At 44.0% G+C, this 18,749-nt stretch overlaps 1 protein-coding gene across 2 annotated transcripts in view; it reads left to right on the forward strand.

The window, feature by feature from the left end:
* The window catches only part of NBR1 (NBR1 autophagy cargo receptor), a 751,844-nt gene that overhangs the window by 133,301 nt on the left and 599,794 nt on the right, over positions 1-18,749 (forward strand). For both annotated transcript variants that reach the window (XM_069237768.1, XM_069237769.1), the window contains exons 8-9: positions 8,904-9,109; positions 14,504-14,671. In XM_069237768.1, coding sequence (XP_069093869.1) covers positions 8,904-9,109; positions 14,504-14,671 — 374 coding nt within the window. The remainder of the gene's footprint in view (positions 1-8,903; positions 9,110-14,503; positions 14,672-18,749) is intronic.

An 18,749-nucleotide genomic window follows, 5' to 3' on the forward strand; every position in this document is an offset into this window, starting at 1 on the left:
ACGATACAGACCTCCAAGAGGGCATAGTGGCTTCCAGGCTGGTGGAGCATGCTTGCACTCGGCCAAGGCTCTGCAGTGCGCTGGCAGACTCTTCTCAGACTGCTAAGGCAACTTCCATGGAGCTGGAGGAGTGTCTCCGCAAGACCCGAAGGCCCTCTAGTAGCCGGCTGCCCCAAAGAAATGTATGCTACGTGAGGAGCGCTGAGATGTTCTCCCATGGTAACCTGTCTACAGGGCAAACAATATAACAAAAACACTGTACAACTACCATAATAAAGACAAGCCATTGTGAAGAGAAAACAGTACTAATGTCACGTTAATTCCCTAATGCTTTAGCAAGGCAAACAATAGCAATTACTGAGGAGAAGTAAAGAAAGGCACTCAATTGGCTGCTGGAGCAGCGAAGGAAGAGAGGGCGTAAACAGTGTTGATGCACTATATGAGGAGAACTGTTTACTGATTGGTTGATGGTTCTATTTATTTTTTCCCTATGTTTCTTGAGAAAGGTAGTTTGTTGATTGGGCTGCGATGGAATAGAGTGAAGAAAAATTATGCATAATCCAAGAATCCAGGAACCAGTTAAGGACCAAACTAGTTCCCATTTTTTTCAATTGGGCAAATGTGTTTGTGCACCCTCACCCCCCCTTGGTGTCCTTTGGATAGCTAAACTGGAGGGAGCGCCCTGTGTTTTAAAATCTGCATGTCACAGTCAAGGTAGGGACACTAATTGATCAGGGGCTAATTACTGAGGTCATTGGCTTTTCTGCTTAGGGTCTCAATCACAAACTTTAGTCACCATCTCCCATACAGAGTGAGGTTGAAATATGGTTCAGATATGACCTTCCGATAAACGTCTCTGATACTGCACTCAGCCCTGCTTCTTGTGGGATTTGGTAGCCTAGATATGGAAATTGATGGCTCAGCTACAGACTTGCCAGTTGTTCAAAGTCTGATAATGCTACAGTTCTCCAGCCTTAGGGTCTTCGGTATCCTGGCTACACTGCCAGGGTCTCCTGGCCTTTGTGCAACTTAGTCCATTGAAAGTTTTTTTTTTTTTTAACACATTCTCTAGTTATTTTCCTGGAATCTGCTCAACTCCTACCTTGATGGTAAAGTCCAGATTCTTGTCAAGGCAGGTTTCAAGACTTCTCTCAGTCTAGCAAGCAGAGGTTCCGTTCCTGTAGGTTTTCTTTAGCTGTAGTAGTGTATAGGCCTCCTCTGTGTCCAGGAAACAGACTACACAAGAAAGCCACTTTCTGATGGATACAACTACCTGTGGATTCCTCACCTTATGAATTCGATTCTTGCGCCAGCATCCGACGGAAAGTCTTCTTCCTAGCTGTCTACGTCGACGAGGACGTCTGACGTCAGCGTGCCAATAAGAGGTCCCCGTCAGCGTACTAACGTCAGTTTTTCCTTTTTCCGTGCATTCGACTTCAACGGTTTTTCTTCCTGGCTCGCCGGCGTTGTACAGGGCTGCTCCATTCATGCCCTTCTGCCCTTCAGAGCCTGGTGGTCTGGCGCCGGGGGTTTCCCCTGGCAGGAGTCCTTCGCCTGGGACCGTGGATCCGTCGGCTTCTCGTCCGACTCCTTCTCTGCGCCATCCGGCGTCATTGGTGGCCTCATCCAGACCGGCTCCATCTCCTTCTGCACATTCGGTGTCGAGGAGATCATCTGCCGACTTCGGGCCGGCGCCGGTTGAATCCGGGAGCCTTCCGGAACCAATTCAAGGTCTGAGATCATGGGCGTCGATGGAGTCCTTGTCGACGCCGGCTCTGGAAACGCATTTAAGATCTTGAAGGAAGGCGTTGAGGCTTCTGGAGGAAGAGGAATACAGAAGGCTTGAGGAAGGTGAGATAGAGCCTTCTGATGATTTCCAAGGACTTGCCACTGCAAGTGGTTTGGATACTTCCCCGGAGTGGGACATTGCTTCTCCGGGGGAGTTTACTGAGGAGGCCTCCTCTTTCCATGCTGTGGTGAGGAAGGCGGCTGACTATCTGGATTTGCCTTTGTCCTTGGCAGAAGTCAAGACTAACCTGCTCACAGAGGTTCTTCATCCTTCTTCCTCCAGTGCTGACCCCTTGTTGCCTTTTAATGAGGTGTTGACTGAGCCTATTATGGACCTGTGGAAAAAGCCGGTGACATCTCCTGCGGTGAACAGGGCAGTGGCGAGAAGGCATAGGAGTGCCCCAGGAGATCCATCATTTCTATCTCGTCACCCGACTCCGGAGAGTTTGCTGGTTCAGGCATCATGTTCTGCAAAATCTGCCCCCGGTACATTCCCTGGTGTTCCAACAGACAGAGAATCCAAGAGGATGTAGCAATCCTCGAAGAAAATCTTCTCTTCTTGCAGCATGGCCCTGAAAGCTACCAATTCCACTTGTGTGCTAGGCAGATACATTCATGCCCTAATGGACTCTGCGAAGGAGATGGCAAAAGATCTGCCACAGGAAGTGCGAAAATCTTTTGGGGCCCTTTTCTTGGAGGCGCAAGCGGCTGCACAGCAGATTATTCAATCTGGCCTGGATACTACGGATTCTATAGCCAGGGCCATGGGAACATCGGTGGCTACGAGAAGGCATGCCTGGCTAAGGTCTTCGGGTTTCTCGTCGGATGTACAATCCACTTTAATGGACCTTCCAGTTGATGGGAAAAAGCTGTTTGGGGACAAGGCAGATTCTGCCCTTGAACGGTTTAAGGACTGTCGGGCTACAGCTAAGTCCCTGGGTTTGCAGACCCCTTCTGCTACATTGTACAGGCCTTTTCGTAGGTTTCGAGGGTTTGCTAGAGGTTCTGCCTTTCGTAGGTCTCAGTCTTATGCCCAACAACCTACCAACCCGCCCTATCGTGCCTTCAGAGGGCGAGGTAGGGGCAGGGCTAGAGGTCCAGCCCAGCAGCTCTCTTCTTCTTCATCCTTCTCGAGTGGACAGCAGCCCTAGTTTTCCCCACTTTATCAGTCACACTACTCCTGTAGGAGGAAGACTGAGTCTTTTTCTGCAGCAATGGGGGTCAATTACAACAGACTCGTGGGTGCTAGGAATTGTGGAAAAGGGCTATACTCTCCCCTTTCAGGAGTTTCCTCCTCCCTTCCCTCCCCGTCCCTCCTTTTGTTCAGAAGACCATCTTCTGTTGTTGCAACAGGAGGTTGTAGTCATGTTGGCAAAGGGCGCTATAGAGTTGGTACCGTTGCAGGAAAGGGGTCAGGGTGTTATTCAAGGTATTTCCTGATTCCCAAAGTGGACGGTCGTCTAAGGCCGATCCTAGACTTGAGGATTTTGAATTTGTTCCTCAAGCAGGAAAAATTCAAAATGCTGACCCTAGCGCAGGTGCTGTTGGCGTTGAACGAAGGAGACTGGATGGTGTCTGTCGACTTGCAGGACGCGTACTTTCATGTTCCCATAGTCAAGTCGCACAGGAAGTATCTCCGTTTTGTGGTCGGATCGCAGCATTACCAGTTTGCGGTCCTCCCGTTTGGTCTTACTTCAGCACCCCGGGTCTTCACAAAGGTGATGGCAGTTGTTGCAGCACATCTCAGAAAGAGGGAGGTAGCGGTTTTTCCCTACCTGGACGATTGGTTGATCAAAGCCAAGTCTCCAGAGATTGTGTTGTCTCATCTGCGAATGACAACGCAGTTGTTGTTCGATCTGGGATTTTCGGTGAACGTACCCAAGTCTCACCTGGAGCCCTCTTAACGCCTCCTGTTCATAGGGGCAGTATTGGACACAACAAGGTTTCGGGCCTACCCCCCGCCTCAGCGGGTGCAGGACATTCAGGCACTGATTCCTTTGTTTCAAAGAGGAGCGGCAGTTCCAGTCCTCAAAGTCTTACGCCTGCTAGGTCTGTTTGCTTCTTGCATTCTGTTGGTCACTCATGCTCGCTGGCATATGAGGGCTCTTCAGTGGTGTCTCCGCAGACAGTGGTTCCAGCACAAAGGGGATCTCAGGGATTCAATAAAGATCTCCAGGGACGCTGTAGCGGATCTTCATTGGTGGTCAGTGGACGGCAACCTTTCCCAAGGGAAACCGTTTTCACTTCCACCTCCGGTGGCCACAGTGATATCGGATGCTTCCACTCTAGGGTGGGGAGCTCATCTGGGGGACCTGGAGATCAAGGGTCGTTGGTCTCCAGTGGAATGTTGCATATCAATCTGTTGGAATTGTTGGCTGTACGTTTGGCACTCAAGGCCTTTCTCCCTTCCCTTCGCAGTCAGTCAGTTCAGATCCTGACGGACAACACTACTGCGATGTGGTATATAAACAAGCAAGGAGGAGTGGGGTCGTATCTTCTTTGCCGAGAAGCCCTGCGACTCTGGTCCTGGGCTCAGGACCATCGGATTTGCTTGATGGCAAATCATTTGGCCGGAGTGTTGAATGTACGTGCGGACGTTCTCAGTCGTCACTTCTCATTAGATCACGAGTGGCGTCTCCATCGGGATGTAGTCCTCCACATCTTCGAGATGTGGGGTACTCCTCAGGTGGATTTTTTTGCCACTCGGGAGAACGCGCATTGCCCGTTATTCGGCAGCCTCCAGTATCCGATGCAAGGGGCGTTGGGGGACGCGTTTCAGATGTCCTGGAACGGCCAGTTGCTTTACACGTTTCCCCCCATGCCCTTGATTCCTCTGGTTTTGAGGAAGATTCGTCAAGAACGGGCCCAAGTCATATTGGTAGCACCGGACTGGCCGAGAAGGGTATGGTATACAGACCTACTTCAACTCTCTCAGTGCCCTCCGCTCCATCTCCCGCTCATGGCAGATCTCCTCTCTCAATCGCAGGGGCAGGTTCTACACCCCCACCTCCAGAGCCTGCACCTTCATGCCTGGAGATTGAACGGGGAACCTGAGTTCTTTTTCTCTCCCACCGGATATAGTGGATGTTATACTATCGTCCAGGCGACACTCCACTAAGTCTGTTTATGCCGGAAGGTGGGCAAAATTTGTGTTGTGGTGTGGAGAGAACCAAAAAGATCCTTTAAAGGCCCATCTTTCAGATGTACTTTTGTTTGTTCTCAGTTTGGCGAAGAAAGGCTGTGCTATAGCTACAGTTAAGGGTTATTTGGCAGCTCTGTCAGCGTTTCTTTACCTTCCGGATCAGCCATCTTTATTCAAGTCTCCCATTGTACATAGGTTCCTTAAGGGTTTGGTGAATAGCTTTCCTCCTACTCCTTTTCACATGCCTCAGTGGGACTTAAATCTTGTTTTAACATTTTTAATGGGTTCGCCTTTCGAGCCCATGCATTCATGTCCATTGAGATATTTAGCCTTCAAGACTGTTTTCTTGATCGCGATTACTTCTGCTAGAAGGTTTGGTGAGCTTCAGACGCTCTCCGTTAAGCCTCCTTTCACTGTGTTTTTCCCTGATAAAGTGGTTCTAAAAACCAGGGCTGCTTTTCTGCCGAAAGTTGTCACCCCTTTTCATTTAGGGCAGAATATCACTCTTCCTGCTTTTTACCCTCCTCCCCACCCGTCTAAAGAAGAAGAGAGACTCCATAGGTTGGATCCTAAGAGGGCCCTGAGTTTTTATCTTTAAAGAACTAAAGACTTTCGTTTGGATGAGCAACTGTTTGTTGGGTATGCTGGTCAACAAAAAGGCAGAGCTGTACAGAAAAGGACACTCTCCAGGTGGGTCATCTTGTGTATAAAGATCTGTTACTCTTTGGCAAAAAAGGTCCCTCCTGAAGGTATCAGCGCCCACTCTACTAGGGCTAAATCCGCATCCTCGGCTTTGGCGAGGGGAGTTCCATTGATAGACATATGTAAAGCAACTTGGGCGTCCCTCCATACTTTCGTGAAACATTACTGTTTAGACTCCGAGATGAGGAGGGACGGTCACTTTGCTCGCTCGGTATTGCAAGATTTCTTAGTGTAATCAGGTGGGCACCCACCACCGAGTGCGGTACTGCTTGGGACTCTATTCATAAGGTGAGGAATCCACAGGTAGTTGTATCCATCAGAAGAACAAGTTACTTACTTTCGGTAACACTTTTTCTGGTGGATACACTGACTACCTGTGGATTCCTCACGGTCCCTACCGCCTCCCCGTTGCCTGCCTGGTTACACTCTTATCTTGCAGTATTTAGGTTTATATTTATATATATGAAAGCGCATATATATGTATATTTATATGTATATAGTGATATTTCTCTATTTATTTTGTATATTTATGTATCCCAGCTTTCAATAAGAATGGATTATTTAAATGATCAAGGTTTTTGTGTGTGTATATCTTTCTATATTATTTATCAATTTTCATGGTGGGTTTACTCCTATTTGCTTTAAAAGCACAAAAAAAGTGAGGTGAAACTGACGTTAGTACGCCGACGGGGACCTCTTATTGGCACGCTGACGTCAGACGGAGTCACGTGGAGCTGTGCCATTATGACGTCCTCGTCGACGTAGACAGCTAGGAAGAAGACTTTCCGTTGGATGCTGGCGCAAGGATCTTATTCATAAGGTGAGGAATCCACAGGTAGTCAGTGTATCCACCAGAAAAAGCGTTACAGAAGGTAAGTAACTTGTTCGTTTATCTTCCTCTGGAGACCAAGGCAGAAAGCCAAGTCCAGTCAGACAACTCCCTTAAAAATTGTAATTCCCTTCAGAGCACGTAGAAGTGCATTTTGTACTTGTCGTCCAGAATTTCCAGTCTTTGGTATAAAGTCACATGTCAGAGCATTTTGGACTGGTCTAGCTCGGCTTATTGATTAAAGGTCAGGCAGAGCTTCACATCTCTTTCCATTGCATTGGGAGCCAGCAACAATTCAGAACTCCTACTTTGAACAAAGGAATTGGATGATGACCTCCCCCATCCCACCAGGTACAAAACATTTTGGGTATGGCGATGTGTGCAATAGTTTATTGTTTAAATGATCTCCAGGGCTTTAGTTTCCAAACTGTAAAAAACTAGTCTTCCCAAAATCAGCAATCGTTTTCTGTAGCACATACTACATCGAAATGGTTGGAAAAATCTCTCTCTCTCTCTTGATCTCTCTTTCAACCACAAGGAACCCATAGTTATGAGCCATCAGCATACATTTTACCCTGGAAGGATCAGTAGGCAGCCTCACCACAGAACACAAGATAAAGGCCCTCAGCGGCCGGCCGCAGTTGGACATCCCAGCTGGGCTGTTAGATTGCAGCCGGCTCCTAATGGAGCCGGCGGCAATGTGGCGGTTCGGCGGGTGCAGCAGCACCCGTCGCGCTCTTCACTGTCTGCCAGGCAGTGAAAATTGCGACGGACTGTGCCTGGGGGCCCCTGCACTGCCCATGCTAAGTGCAGGGGCCCCACGACTCCCCTTCCCGCCAGGCTTTCCATGGTGGTCTCTACTGCCATGGACAGGCTGGCGGGAAGGGGAGTCATAATCCTGGTGGATTATTACCGCTGGGACAACGATGGCGGAAAACCGCCGGTCCCGGCGGTGTGACCACCGCCGTGGTCAAAATATGGCAAATTGTACTGCCAGCCTGTTGGCAGTACGATCGCCATTTCAACCCTGGCGGTTGTAATGAGGGGCAAAATGTTCTGTGCTCCTGAACTATGATTTTTCTGCAGTTATGGCCAATGGCTGCATAGCCTAGGTTTATAGGACAGTAGCCACTATCCTGTTGGAAAAGGGAATGTATACTTTTGCATGTCTTTAGGGCTAAATTCCTCAGGGTGTGCACACTACCACACACTAGCAGTTGCTTGTGCATTTCTCATCCCAAAAACGCAAAAGCTGATACTTTAGAGCTACAAATGTGACCATCAGTATGCATATTCTTCCTTCTCACAGTGTGCCAATCATTATTGTGCATTTGTGCTTTGCTTCACTGTACCTTACGCCAGGCTTTCCCAGGACAGAACTAATACTCCTCAGTTCATTGGGTATTGGTCTAAACTACAACAGAACAGAAAGTGATGAACTAAAAGAGTGCGGCCTGGGGTAGCAACATCGTACCAGGATCAGGGTTTCTCTGGATGCTCTTTAACCTATTTCAGCCTTTTCTCCGAGGTCTCCAACATGACAGATCAGCTGCTGAAACTCTGCCTTTCCAGACTGAAGCTTACCAAAATTCTTCCCACCTGATACAAATAACTGCACTGCAGCCACTGACTCCACTTAAGAATAAAGAGTAGGTGTGGCAGTTCGTGGCTAGTCTTAAATGGAGGTCTACCTAGCTGGGCCTCTGGAGATTGCACAGTTTGTTAGGATTTGTAGTTCCCAGTCTCATTGTTAACCTAAAGGAATAAAAAAAAAGGCAACTGCTCCCTGCCTGGACTCAAAACAAACCTTGCACCTCTACCCAGAATCATGAAATCTCCCATACAAGTTCTTGATAACCCTTTGGGATGCGAATAGGGCTGGCACATTTGCAGCAGCAACTTGGCCATGAGGAATAGTGACTCACTCAAATATCACATAGGAGAGGTAAAACATAAAGCATCTTCAGTGAACTCTCATGATTGTCAATACCATTAATGAAAAACGTAGGGTAACTATACAAAATGTATGGGTCAGGGATGACTAGACTTTCCAAGGACATTTGCGCCAATATAATATACTCTAAATTTCTAAAGGGATTTTATCTGCCAATGTGAATTCACCCACAGAGAGACTACTGTAACTTAGAATGAAATCTAATATGGACACCCATGAAGGATACTTAAAAAGAATAATGTGATTATTTATTACTTGCTGTTTATTTCTTGTATTGTATGGTTTACTTCAGTTAAAGAGATTCCGTGCAAGTGACTGTGGTTTGTTACACATGTGGTGTTTAAACATGTCTTTGAAATGTGAGAATATATATAAACTTTACATTTAGGCAAGTCAGGAAATTGAAAACATTTTGTATGATGTTTGCCTTTGTCACATCTGTGTATTACTTTGTGTCCTTTAACTTATTCTGCTTGTGTTGTATTTAGTTTAAGAAGGAAGTGGTGAAGGAAACGACAGAGAAGCTCAGTGAGAAGTTGATCATCCACAGTCCACACTGGAATATCTCCAACAGTTCTATGGCGGTATCAATTCAAGTTCCCGAAAACCAGCCTACACAAAGTGGAGCCCATGAATGGATGTTGCCCTGCAGCAATTGTCACACAAGAATAACTGGAGTACGCTATCAGTGCAGGTATGTGTCCCACCAGTAGGTGACAAAAAAAACCTGGTTTCCGTACGTCTAGCCTTATGGCTGTCTTATAGCTTAACATGTTGAATGTTCAATTTAATCTTCTCAGAAACTAATCTGTAACATTTCTGGATAAAAACCTGCCAGCTCCTAACCCTACATACACGCATGCAGGACTAGCCTATCTTTTGCAAAGCCAGTAACTCTATTAAGATGTACAGTCAGCATCATCAGTCTGTCTCTGACTTCTGTCAGCGTTGACCAAAATTCATAATTTAAAAAAAAAAAAAGTGATGGAATAGTTAAAATCAATATGAACTGTGGACAGATTCATGGACTCCAAAAGTATTTCTGAGGAACAATGTGACCCTCATAAATTATAGTGTAGTTATTGAGCCTGTACATCCTGATTCTTAGCTGGAACCTTCACGCTGTTGGAGAGCCTCGCTATCAACACTGTTGATTCTGAGCCACACTCCATGCTTATCAAAGCAACAGGCCAGCGCAGGCCACTTGGCTATGCATTCTTTGCTGTGAGGCATGTATATTAAGTGACAGAAGCTTGTTTATATCAGCAGTTTCCCCATTCCCCTTCACCCACATGGCCCATGTCAGCTGCATTGACACACATAGTCCTGAAATGGTCTACACATGTCAACGTGTTGTATTCTTTTTCTGCCAGTAGTTAGGGGCTGAAGTGTACTTGTGTAGTCCCCCACTCCTGAATTTCATGTGCGTAGAGTTAATAATCAGTAATGGTGGCAGAGGATAGTCTGGTCCTCTCTGTGCCATTGCACCTTTCCAGGAAGTAGCAGTTTGCTTGGAAATACTTCCGACCATTGTTGAGCTGTGTGTGTTCCCATCTGGAAGCGACTTGGCCTAGTAGTTCAGCTATGCCCATTGAAGCATGTGGAAGACTGATTTGTGTATGACTGGTCTTGTCTAGTGTGGCATGGTGGGTGAAAAAATGATGTACTAGAATACAGCCCAAAGCGATTGCTAGTGGCTCAAAATAATTTAAGCATTTCTTCCATTCTTTTGTTTGTTGCTTGCCTAATTCAACACTGTTGCAGGGAAGCAGGACGTGTGCCTGGTGCAGGTCTCAGTACATCCCACACTGCATGCACTGAAACTTAACCCTGGCACTCTCCCAAGAAAACATTCCTTACTTTGTGCAACTATGAAATTGTGTGTCATACCAGAGCACCAATCTTCTTTCAGGCTCTAATTTCATTATATATGTGTGAAAGGCTAACAGTAGCTCAAGTATAGCGAGCAGTGCCAAGTAATTGAATAGTAAGAACCATTAAACATGCAAGTTTTGTTACCTTTGTTCTGAATGTACCCTAAATAATATGGAGAAATACTTAAGTTCATTTGTACCTAGACATCGGAGTACATCTTTTTGGGGATTGCTATAGTTGCTGATACAAAAAATGTAAACACCAGAATGTACATTAGGTCCTCACTATCTAGAGACTGGGATAAACCTGTATTATGGCCTGATTTCGATTTTGGCGCACAGGTTACTCCGTCACAACGGTGACATATGCGTCGAAATATAAATCCCATTAGTTCCTATGGGATTTGTATTTCTGTGGGCGGAATATCCGTTATGTCTGTGATGGTGTAACCTGTCTGGCGAAATCTAAATCAGGCCCTTAGTGTCCCACTTGCTTTGCTGCTTCAGTATTTGGGATGCATTAGGAGCCCAAAAGGCAAATTTGATGCTCCTCCTTAATAAGAGGAGTATAGCGGTGCGTTTCGTACAAGCAGAAGGCACACATTCCTAAAAGCAGCTTAAGGCTCCCTCCAAGGAAAGACTCGCACATTCTCTCTTGACTCACCAGAAACAGTTTTCTCCTGAGCATATGTCTTTCTCAAGAAGCACAAGAGTCATTCCCTGTCCAGTTGGTATAAATGAAATACAGGAGTGTCTATAATAAAATGCAGGAGAGTGGAACAAGTGTGCTTGCCATGTAGTGATGCAACCAACATTTGTATGTAGTTTTCTTCAAAGTTGTTTTTAGGCATAAGGTATGTTGAGACTCTACCCTTAGCCCACCAAGCACCAGGACAAAGTAATCACTGCAGGCTGTAGACCACCCCCCCACTCACCATCGACGATGTGTGCCAGCTCCCAGAACAATGATGTTTGTTCACTGTGACCTTCGGAACAGACATCAGGACTTTCATCTCAGTGATGAGAAAACATCTGCAAGAGAGCACCTGTCTCTGATGCCAGCCTTCGAAACCTTCAACACCAGTGACAACACATCTTTTCCATACTGCGATAGAGAAGGCTCACCTTGTTCGGCGACTGACTGTGGGGGGGGGGGTGTTATTGAGAAAACCCACTTCCTAGTCTGCCCTAAGGGCAGTGCCGGGTCTCCTTGATCAGGCCAGTGCAAAAAACAATCCAGCGCCATGAAGAGCGAACTTTAAAATGCAGCAGCAGGAATTGCCAAAGATGTCTGACCAGTTCATGCTGAAGGACTTGATCGATGCCAAAGGGAAGAGCCGGGCCTATCTGGCATACAGCCTTCAGAAAGAGAGCAGAGTCTAGAAGTGTTACCTTCTGAGATTGGGCTGTTTGGCACCACATCCACCTCCTAGTGCAGAATATGCAGGGAGCAGCAAGTGACTTTGCAGACCCCTAATACAGCATCCCTCCCCAAAACCACAAGTGCAATATGAATCCCCAGGTCCTCCAAAAGTACTTTCTCCAATAGGACACTTCCATTGCCATTGACTTTTTCGCCACAACACAAAATGCCAACATTTCTTCTCCAGATACACCCACAGTCCTTGGTCAATGCACTGTGGACAAACTGGTCGGAGACATTTCTTTGAAATTTTCCTCCACTTCAGCTGATCCCGTAAATGGTGAGAAAAATTAAAGCAGTTTAAATTACCCTCATTTTTATAGGACTAATATAGGCCAGACATATCTTGGTACTCCATGCTTCTGAATATATCTGTACATGCTCATGAAAATCTGTCACTGAGGCCGAATCTTTGAACTCTGGGTCTCCTCAGATACCCAGACATCAGGCAACTGATCTGAAACGTCCTGAGCCTATTACATAGCTAAGTTGAAAAAATTTGTCCACTGTTGAGTTGGTAAGGTCATAGACCCTCTCAAAGTCTCTGCGCAAGACATTATTTGTTACATGTTGTATTTACAAAATGAGGGATTAGCATACGCTTCTATCCATTACACCTATATATATTGCCTACAGGGAACATCTGTTTGTTTTTAAGATTCCCGTCATCAAGGCCTCCCTGGATGACCTAATGAGTCCTCCTTCCTAAGATGCCTGTGGTTCCCGTCTGGAACCTTCATGTAGTTCGCTCACATTTTGTGTCCACCCTTCGAACCTCCATGCTCCTCTACCATGCAGTCCTTGCAATGGAATACAGCATTCCTAATCACCATTACATTATGAAGAGAATCAGTGAGTTAAAGGCTTATACTATAGAGGAACCGTTCTTTCAGATTCATGAAGGTAGAGAAGTCTTGAGGACAAAGCCAAGATTCTTACCAAAGTGTTTTCTCCTTCTCTCATCAACCAGGCTTTTGAGTGGGCAATCTTTTTCTCCATAGTCCAACTCTTGACATCTATGGTTAGTAATTCTCTTTCCATCACAGAGGGCACTTTTGTCCCACAATGACAGAACAAATCCATCTGTAAGACAAACCGACTGGTGACAAAGTCCCACCTGGGTAATCTAATTTTCAAGGCAGGCATTGCTAGATGGGTTGTTAAATGCATTCAAACTTGCTGTGCTAAGGCCAAGCGCACACTGCATAGGATACACTCCACATACAAAAAGGGAGTCACTATGTCTTTCCTAGGAAGCATTCCTTCAGCAGACATCTGTAAGACTGCTTCACGTTCAACACCACACACATTCACTAAACACTCCTGCTTAGACCTTCAGGCACATCAACAGGTATTAGTTGATCAAACCGTGCTAAGAGCATGGTTTTCAACGTACCTGCCACTGCTTAGTAAAGAGGTGCTGCTTTACAGTGTTGCAAAGAGTGTGTGTCTACAGCCACCCAAGCTACGAACAGTGTTACTTAGCCTTTGATCTCTGTTGTAGTGTGTAGTGCTGTAGATTCACACGTGCCCACCCTCTTCTCTGGACACAGATGATGATCACAGATTTTTTTCACCTTTATTATATTCCATAATGCATAGTACATACTGTGTTACTATACTTTACTATTTACTCTTCAACACTCCACTCCGCTTACACTAATCACCATTGAGCAAAAAACAAACTGAGAGTCTTTGTTCTGTTGCTTTGTGAACTAAGAGTGAGTCACATTTGACCATATGACTTCAAAACACCTTGAAAGTGTAACAGTTTACAACTGTATGCGTCCAACACTAGATGGCAGGCCCATGCAGAGCATGTGTATGTACAGCACTACAAGCTACAAAAGATGGATAAATGACTTCTTCCTTGTGTCAGTACTATTGTGCGAAGGGTGGTTTATTACTGTAACGAATAGGGTAGATGCTACATAGAAATAGTGCTTTTCATTTTAGGATTGTTTCTGAGGACACCTCTGCTCTGGTAGATCAATACAGTGTCAAGTGCTGCAGTGGGTCACGGTTCACACGGTTATATGTAGTAGACATGGGTAGAACTCTATGGTACTTGCCATTGTGCTACCCTTCAGATGTTGTATTTATAAGTGTGTTACCATACAAGACTTTGAATTTAATTCTGTCAGATGTTGCTCTCGCAGTTTTGGGAGCCTTTATGTTGTTGCAAAAGTTGTAAACTTAATTTACAGTGACCTCATTGAAAGAAGCTCATTCGTTCTGGGTTGTGCTTTACTTTGATCCAATTCTCCAATTTAAAAATATTGCTTTTATTACTAGGAAATAGTATTTTAAACTTATTCACTACTAATTAGGCCCTTATGCGGTTCTGATAGACAGCGAAAGTCACAGCATGGCAGGAATACAGTGGAGGCCCCCATATAGCATGAGACAATTGTCGTTATTAGAAGTTGTGTACAGTTACTGCAAATGTGAAAGCTTAAATAGACTAGCATACATATGTATGTGAGTGTATGCGTGCTTGTTTATATGAACCCACTTGCTGAAAAAAATATAAATTTGTGACATTTTAAATGCAAATTGCTTTCCCTCCCACAGAATTTTAAGTCCATGCGATATTATTCAGGGTGTGCTAGATAATCATGTTTTTTTTAACTTGAGTGACTGCCCAGCAATGTTTTTGGTAGACCTTGTTTTGCTTGTAATCGCCACAGTTCTGATATTTGTGCATTATACAGACAAATGAGTAAATATACGTTTTTTGTTTGACTTTGTTTATTATTGATTAAGTCTATTTATTGATTTCCCTTAACAGTGTGTGCCCAGTGTACAGCCTCTGTGAGTTATGTGAAGGTGAAGGTTCTTGTCATGACTCTAGTCATGTTTTCTTGAAGTTGCGTAAACCTTTACTTACTATATCTGAGAGTAATGGTCTCAGTCAGATTTCTTTTCCACGTATTTCGGCTTCTGTGGAACAAGTAAGGTAATTATCTTGAACAGTTAAGATCTTGTGATGTCACAGTTATGATACAATGACTTAATTCTTGCATTATCAATCGATGCTTGTTTTAAGAATTTACTTAGGTGTTTAATATCATTAAATTGGCAAATACTCCCTGCATGTGTTTAATGCATCTTTTTACTTTGAAAATGTTGTCCTTTCTCAATGTCTAGATTCAGTTAGCTCTGAGCAAATCTAAATGATTTGACTTTAGACAGCATCACCTCATTCAGTGTTACTGCATTTATTCATGTATTCAGGTTTATCTTTCAGGATAGGAGTGTTGGATGTATTACAATGCTCATGTAGCATAGTCTGGGTATGTTTAAAAATAGTTATTCTTTTGCTGTCCTCTTGAGGTCGTTGTTTTTCAATCATCAAAGTGCTCCGTCCATTCTGTAGTCTCTCTTTGGGCTTCAAACCACGCCCATGCCATGTCAGTCACTTACATTGGTTTGTGGGCTTGCCTTTTAAAATCCGCTTGCTTTAATTTGTGAAAGGCATGCATACGTCATACCTTTTCCGGTGTTTAGCCCACCTACACAGCACCGGTAAAGTACCAAAAACATACGAGGCTTGATGTTTTCAGCCTGGAGTCCGGACTGCTTTATCTGTTTATTTTCCACGCAGCGCAGTCGCGCTGCATTTTGCATAGCGTGATCGCGCTGCGTTTTTTTTTTTGCTTTACAACGCTAATAGCTCTAACTTGAACAAATGCGAGACCCGTTGCATTAAAAATGCTTGTTTCTAGGTGCTTTCAAAAGAAGGCAATGTTGCCCTTTTCTCTTATGACTCATTCGTGTGTTTCTCTTGTTAATTATATTCGATACTCACACCCAGAAATCTTCATATAGCAACAGGAATAATACCAGTCTTGTAAAAGTCTTCAAGATTTGGCCATTTTAAAAAGTGACATAAGTCGTGTTTATTGATTAAAAAGTGAGGCCACATACAACTCTTTGTGAAGAATAAAGACGTTTCTCATTATGCAGTGCAAAAACACTCTGAAGCTCAGTGCCCAGTACAATTTACATCTATCGTCTTCAGTGTGAATGGATCTGTTCATGTCATATTTTATTATTTGTGGTCACCTGGTCTGCCAATATCTTGGATTTTAAAGTCTACTAATCTAGTGGAGATCTGTTTGAATTAATGAAAGTAATACTACATTTCATTGCTCACCCACTACACTACATGTTAACTTACTATTTGCAGAGAACAGACATTTTCCTTGTTTTACTCAGATTTTCTGGCCTCACGATCTCCGCACTAGAGAATCTGTTCTTAGATTGGCCACAAAGCAACTGTCAGTCCTGGGCATTTATTTTTTAAGCATCACTTATCCTCTACAAGCAAACAAAATAACACTAGTATACTCAAGCAGTGGTTGTGTTTCAACTCATACTGTCACATTTGATTATCCTACAATGTTTCATAAACACTGATTGCTTTCACTAATGATTGGGATCCCTCATTATCTTTAATAACAAGCAGTAACTTTTCTATAAAAAAAAAAAAAAAAAAAAAAACGAAACCTAAATGCTGCATTAACTATTTTTCCTTTTTAAATTAAGCCAATTTGAATAAACAGCCCGCATACTGTTTAAAGGATTGACTGAGCCACGAAAAACAATCTTTTTTAAAAGGAAAGTAGAACAGAAATAAAGCAGAACTTGACGAAACTGGAAATTTAATACTGCACCTCTAAGCAAGGCAATCACCCCATGGCCTGTAATGACGTGCATTGGCAGGTGACCTCACAGTTCTGTTTTAATTAGCCCTAGTGAACAGGATCATGGCTCATTAACCTCTGACCCCCTCACTTTTGAGATGGAAAAGTCATTCTGTTTTCAAACGTTTACAGCACACTTAACATGTTACTATGTTTATTAGCTTTTGCTTTGATATTAATTCGATCTTTATGATTTTCTTCTACATTTTTGTTTTCTTCACTGAGAATTAGTAGCATTGAAGTTCCCTTTATATGGCAAGAAATAAAAACAGAACTGGAGGATTGTGTATGTTGACAGACTGTGTCACAGAGACCGTGGGAGATTGCAATTAGCGGCAGGTGCCTGGAAAACACTTGTGGACATATATCTTTTTCTGGATTGGTAAAGGTTGTGCTTTTGTTAGCCTGTTGTCCCTGCAATAGTTCACGTAGGACTTGCCAACTCATAAATGGCACAACTACAGAGAGCTCATGGATTTGAGGAGATGCACACAATAAAGTTAGAGGCAGAGACACTTAAAATTGTCAGTCTGGAAAAGAAAATTTAATTTCTCAAATTGAAGTCTTCTGCAAAGGAATCCCAGCTCTAAAGTATTGAGCGCTCACTACTGGCAACAATGAAATTAGCATCCATAGTAGCCCAGCAGCAGTCTACCTGTCAATCTGACCCCACACTTTGGTGCAACATCACCTGTTTTAATGAAATTGCATGACATTTGCCATTACTGCAGATTTTCCTTGCAGTTTTTACAGACTTTTTTGCAAGCTTATTTGCCTTTTATACAGTACTTAATTTGTGCTTGTTGTTTCAGTGCGGAGCACCGGCACTTATTTTTGAGGGCCGCCGTCTTAATTTTCTGCCTCAAACATTTATTGCGAGCAAAAGACATATATGGGACAGATGGAGGAAGAGAAAAACGAAAAAGCATCAAAAATGGAGAAAGCAGAAAGCTGCAGGTGTAAGCTGAAGGGGCAGGGAGTGGCTGTAAATGGATTGATGATTACACTGCCTCAGTTTTCCGTGTTCGCACATTTAATTGCTGCAACTGCGTTTTTTCAGAGGAGGACTTTGGGCTCCGGCACGTTTTTATTTACAAATTAAGCACTGCTTTTATATTAATAATCAGTGAAAATAGATGAATCTGAAACTCCTCAACATTTTGAAAGGGCTCTCCGGCTTAGTAGTTCAGAGCAAATATTACTGGTCTGGCAGCTCACGGCTGTACTTTCGGATTTTCACTTTAGAGCATCTTCGTTGCGGTTGAAGGTGGGACGTGCATGTTGAAGAGAGATCCAACATATACTCCTGGAATTTAGGAAGCCTTGGTAGAGGCATGCAAGGGTTTGAGATTAAACCCATCTCTCCATAGCTGCTTGCTGAGGAGAGAGAGGATTTTGTTTAATAGTGTGCTTGGTCTTGGGCAAGGCCAGTGTTCTTTCTAAAAAAAACCTTGAGACCCTTAACTGGCTGGGGGAGTTAGGGTAAGGCCCTTTGAACATATAATTTCTCCCATGACACAACAGGGTGAGATTATGTATTAGTTTGCTATAAGAGAGTCTCAAACTGTTTGTGTTCAGTGTCCATGAACATCAGGAGTGTTCTTTGGTTAGGAATGTGACCTTTTTCATTTTAATAAGAATGTGCTCCGCCATGTCTACCATTAATAATGGTGTAGCTTGTTTTTTTGTTTTTTTTCATTCTGGCTATTTCCTTTGTTTTTCCTCCATTGGACTGTGAACATCTTGATAGCTTTGATCAAATCTAAGGACAACAAGTTGGCAGACCTTTGAACCTGTTACAGAGAGATTCTAGCTAATAATTTTGATTTGTCTTCTTAGTTGCCATCACCCTGGTGAGGATTGGTTTATAGAGCAATATTTCTTTTTTGGTAAACACCACAGGATCATGGAAAAGACCCATTTGTTTTGGCCCTAAGGGTTTGCAAAATGTCACCTAATGCAGCAAATCATTCTTCCAGTCTTTTAATGAAGACCTTGTTTTTTTAAGTGCAGAGTACACTCTACATAACCTGTATGTTTCTAGGTCTTGTTAACTATGGTCCGTTTTCCTTCCTCTGCCCTTAGAAATTATCACAGCCTTCCATCTTGGGTTCTCAGGTTAGACTTTATTTCACGGCAGGGAGGCCCACTGTAGTGCTGTATGTGAAGTCACGTACAATTGAGAGTCTCGGAGATCATCTAACTACAATCCTCCTCCGCTTCACAAAGGAACTGAAGACATGGCTTTTCTAATAATCACCTCACCGGTATACGCTACTCTTCCCCCTTCCCCCCAGCACCTTGAGACCCTAACGGGTGAGTAGTTGC

Source organism: Pleurodeles waltl, chromosome 6 (assembly GCF_031143425.1).
Source record: "Pleurodeles waltl isolate 20211129_DDA chromosome 6, aPleWal1.hap1.20221129, whole genome shotgun sequence".
NCBI classification, from domain to species: Eukaryota; Metazoa; Chordata; class Amphibia; order Caudata; family Salamandridae; genus Pleurodeles; species Pleurodeles waltl.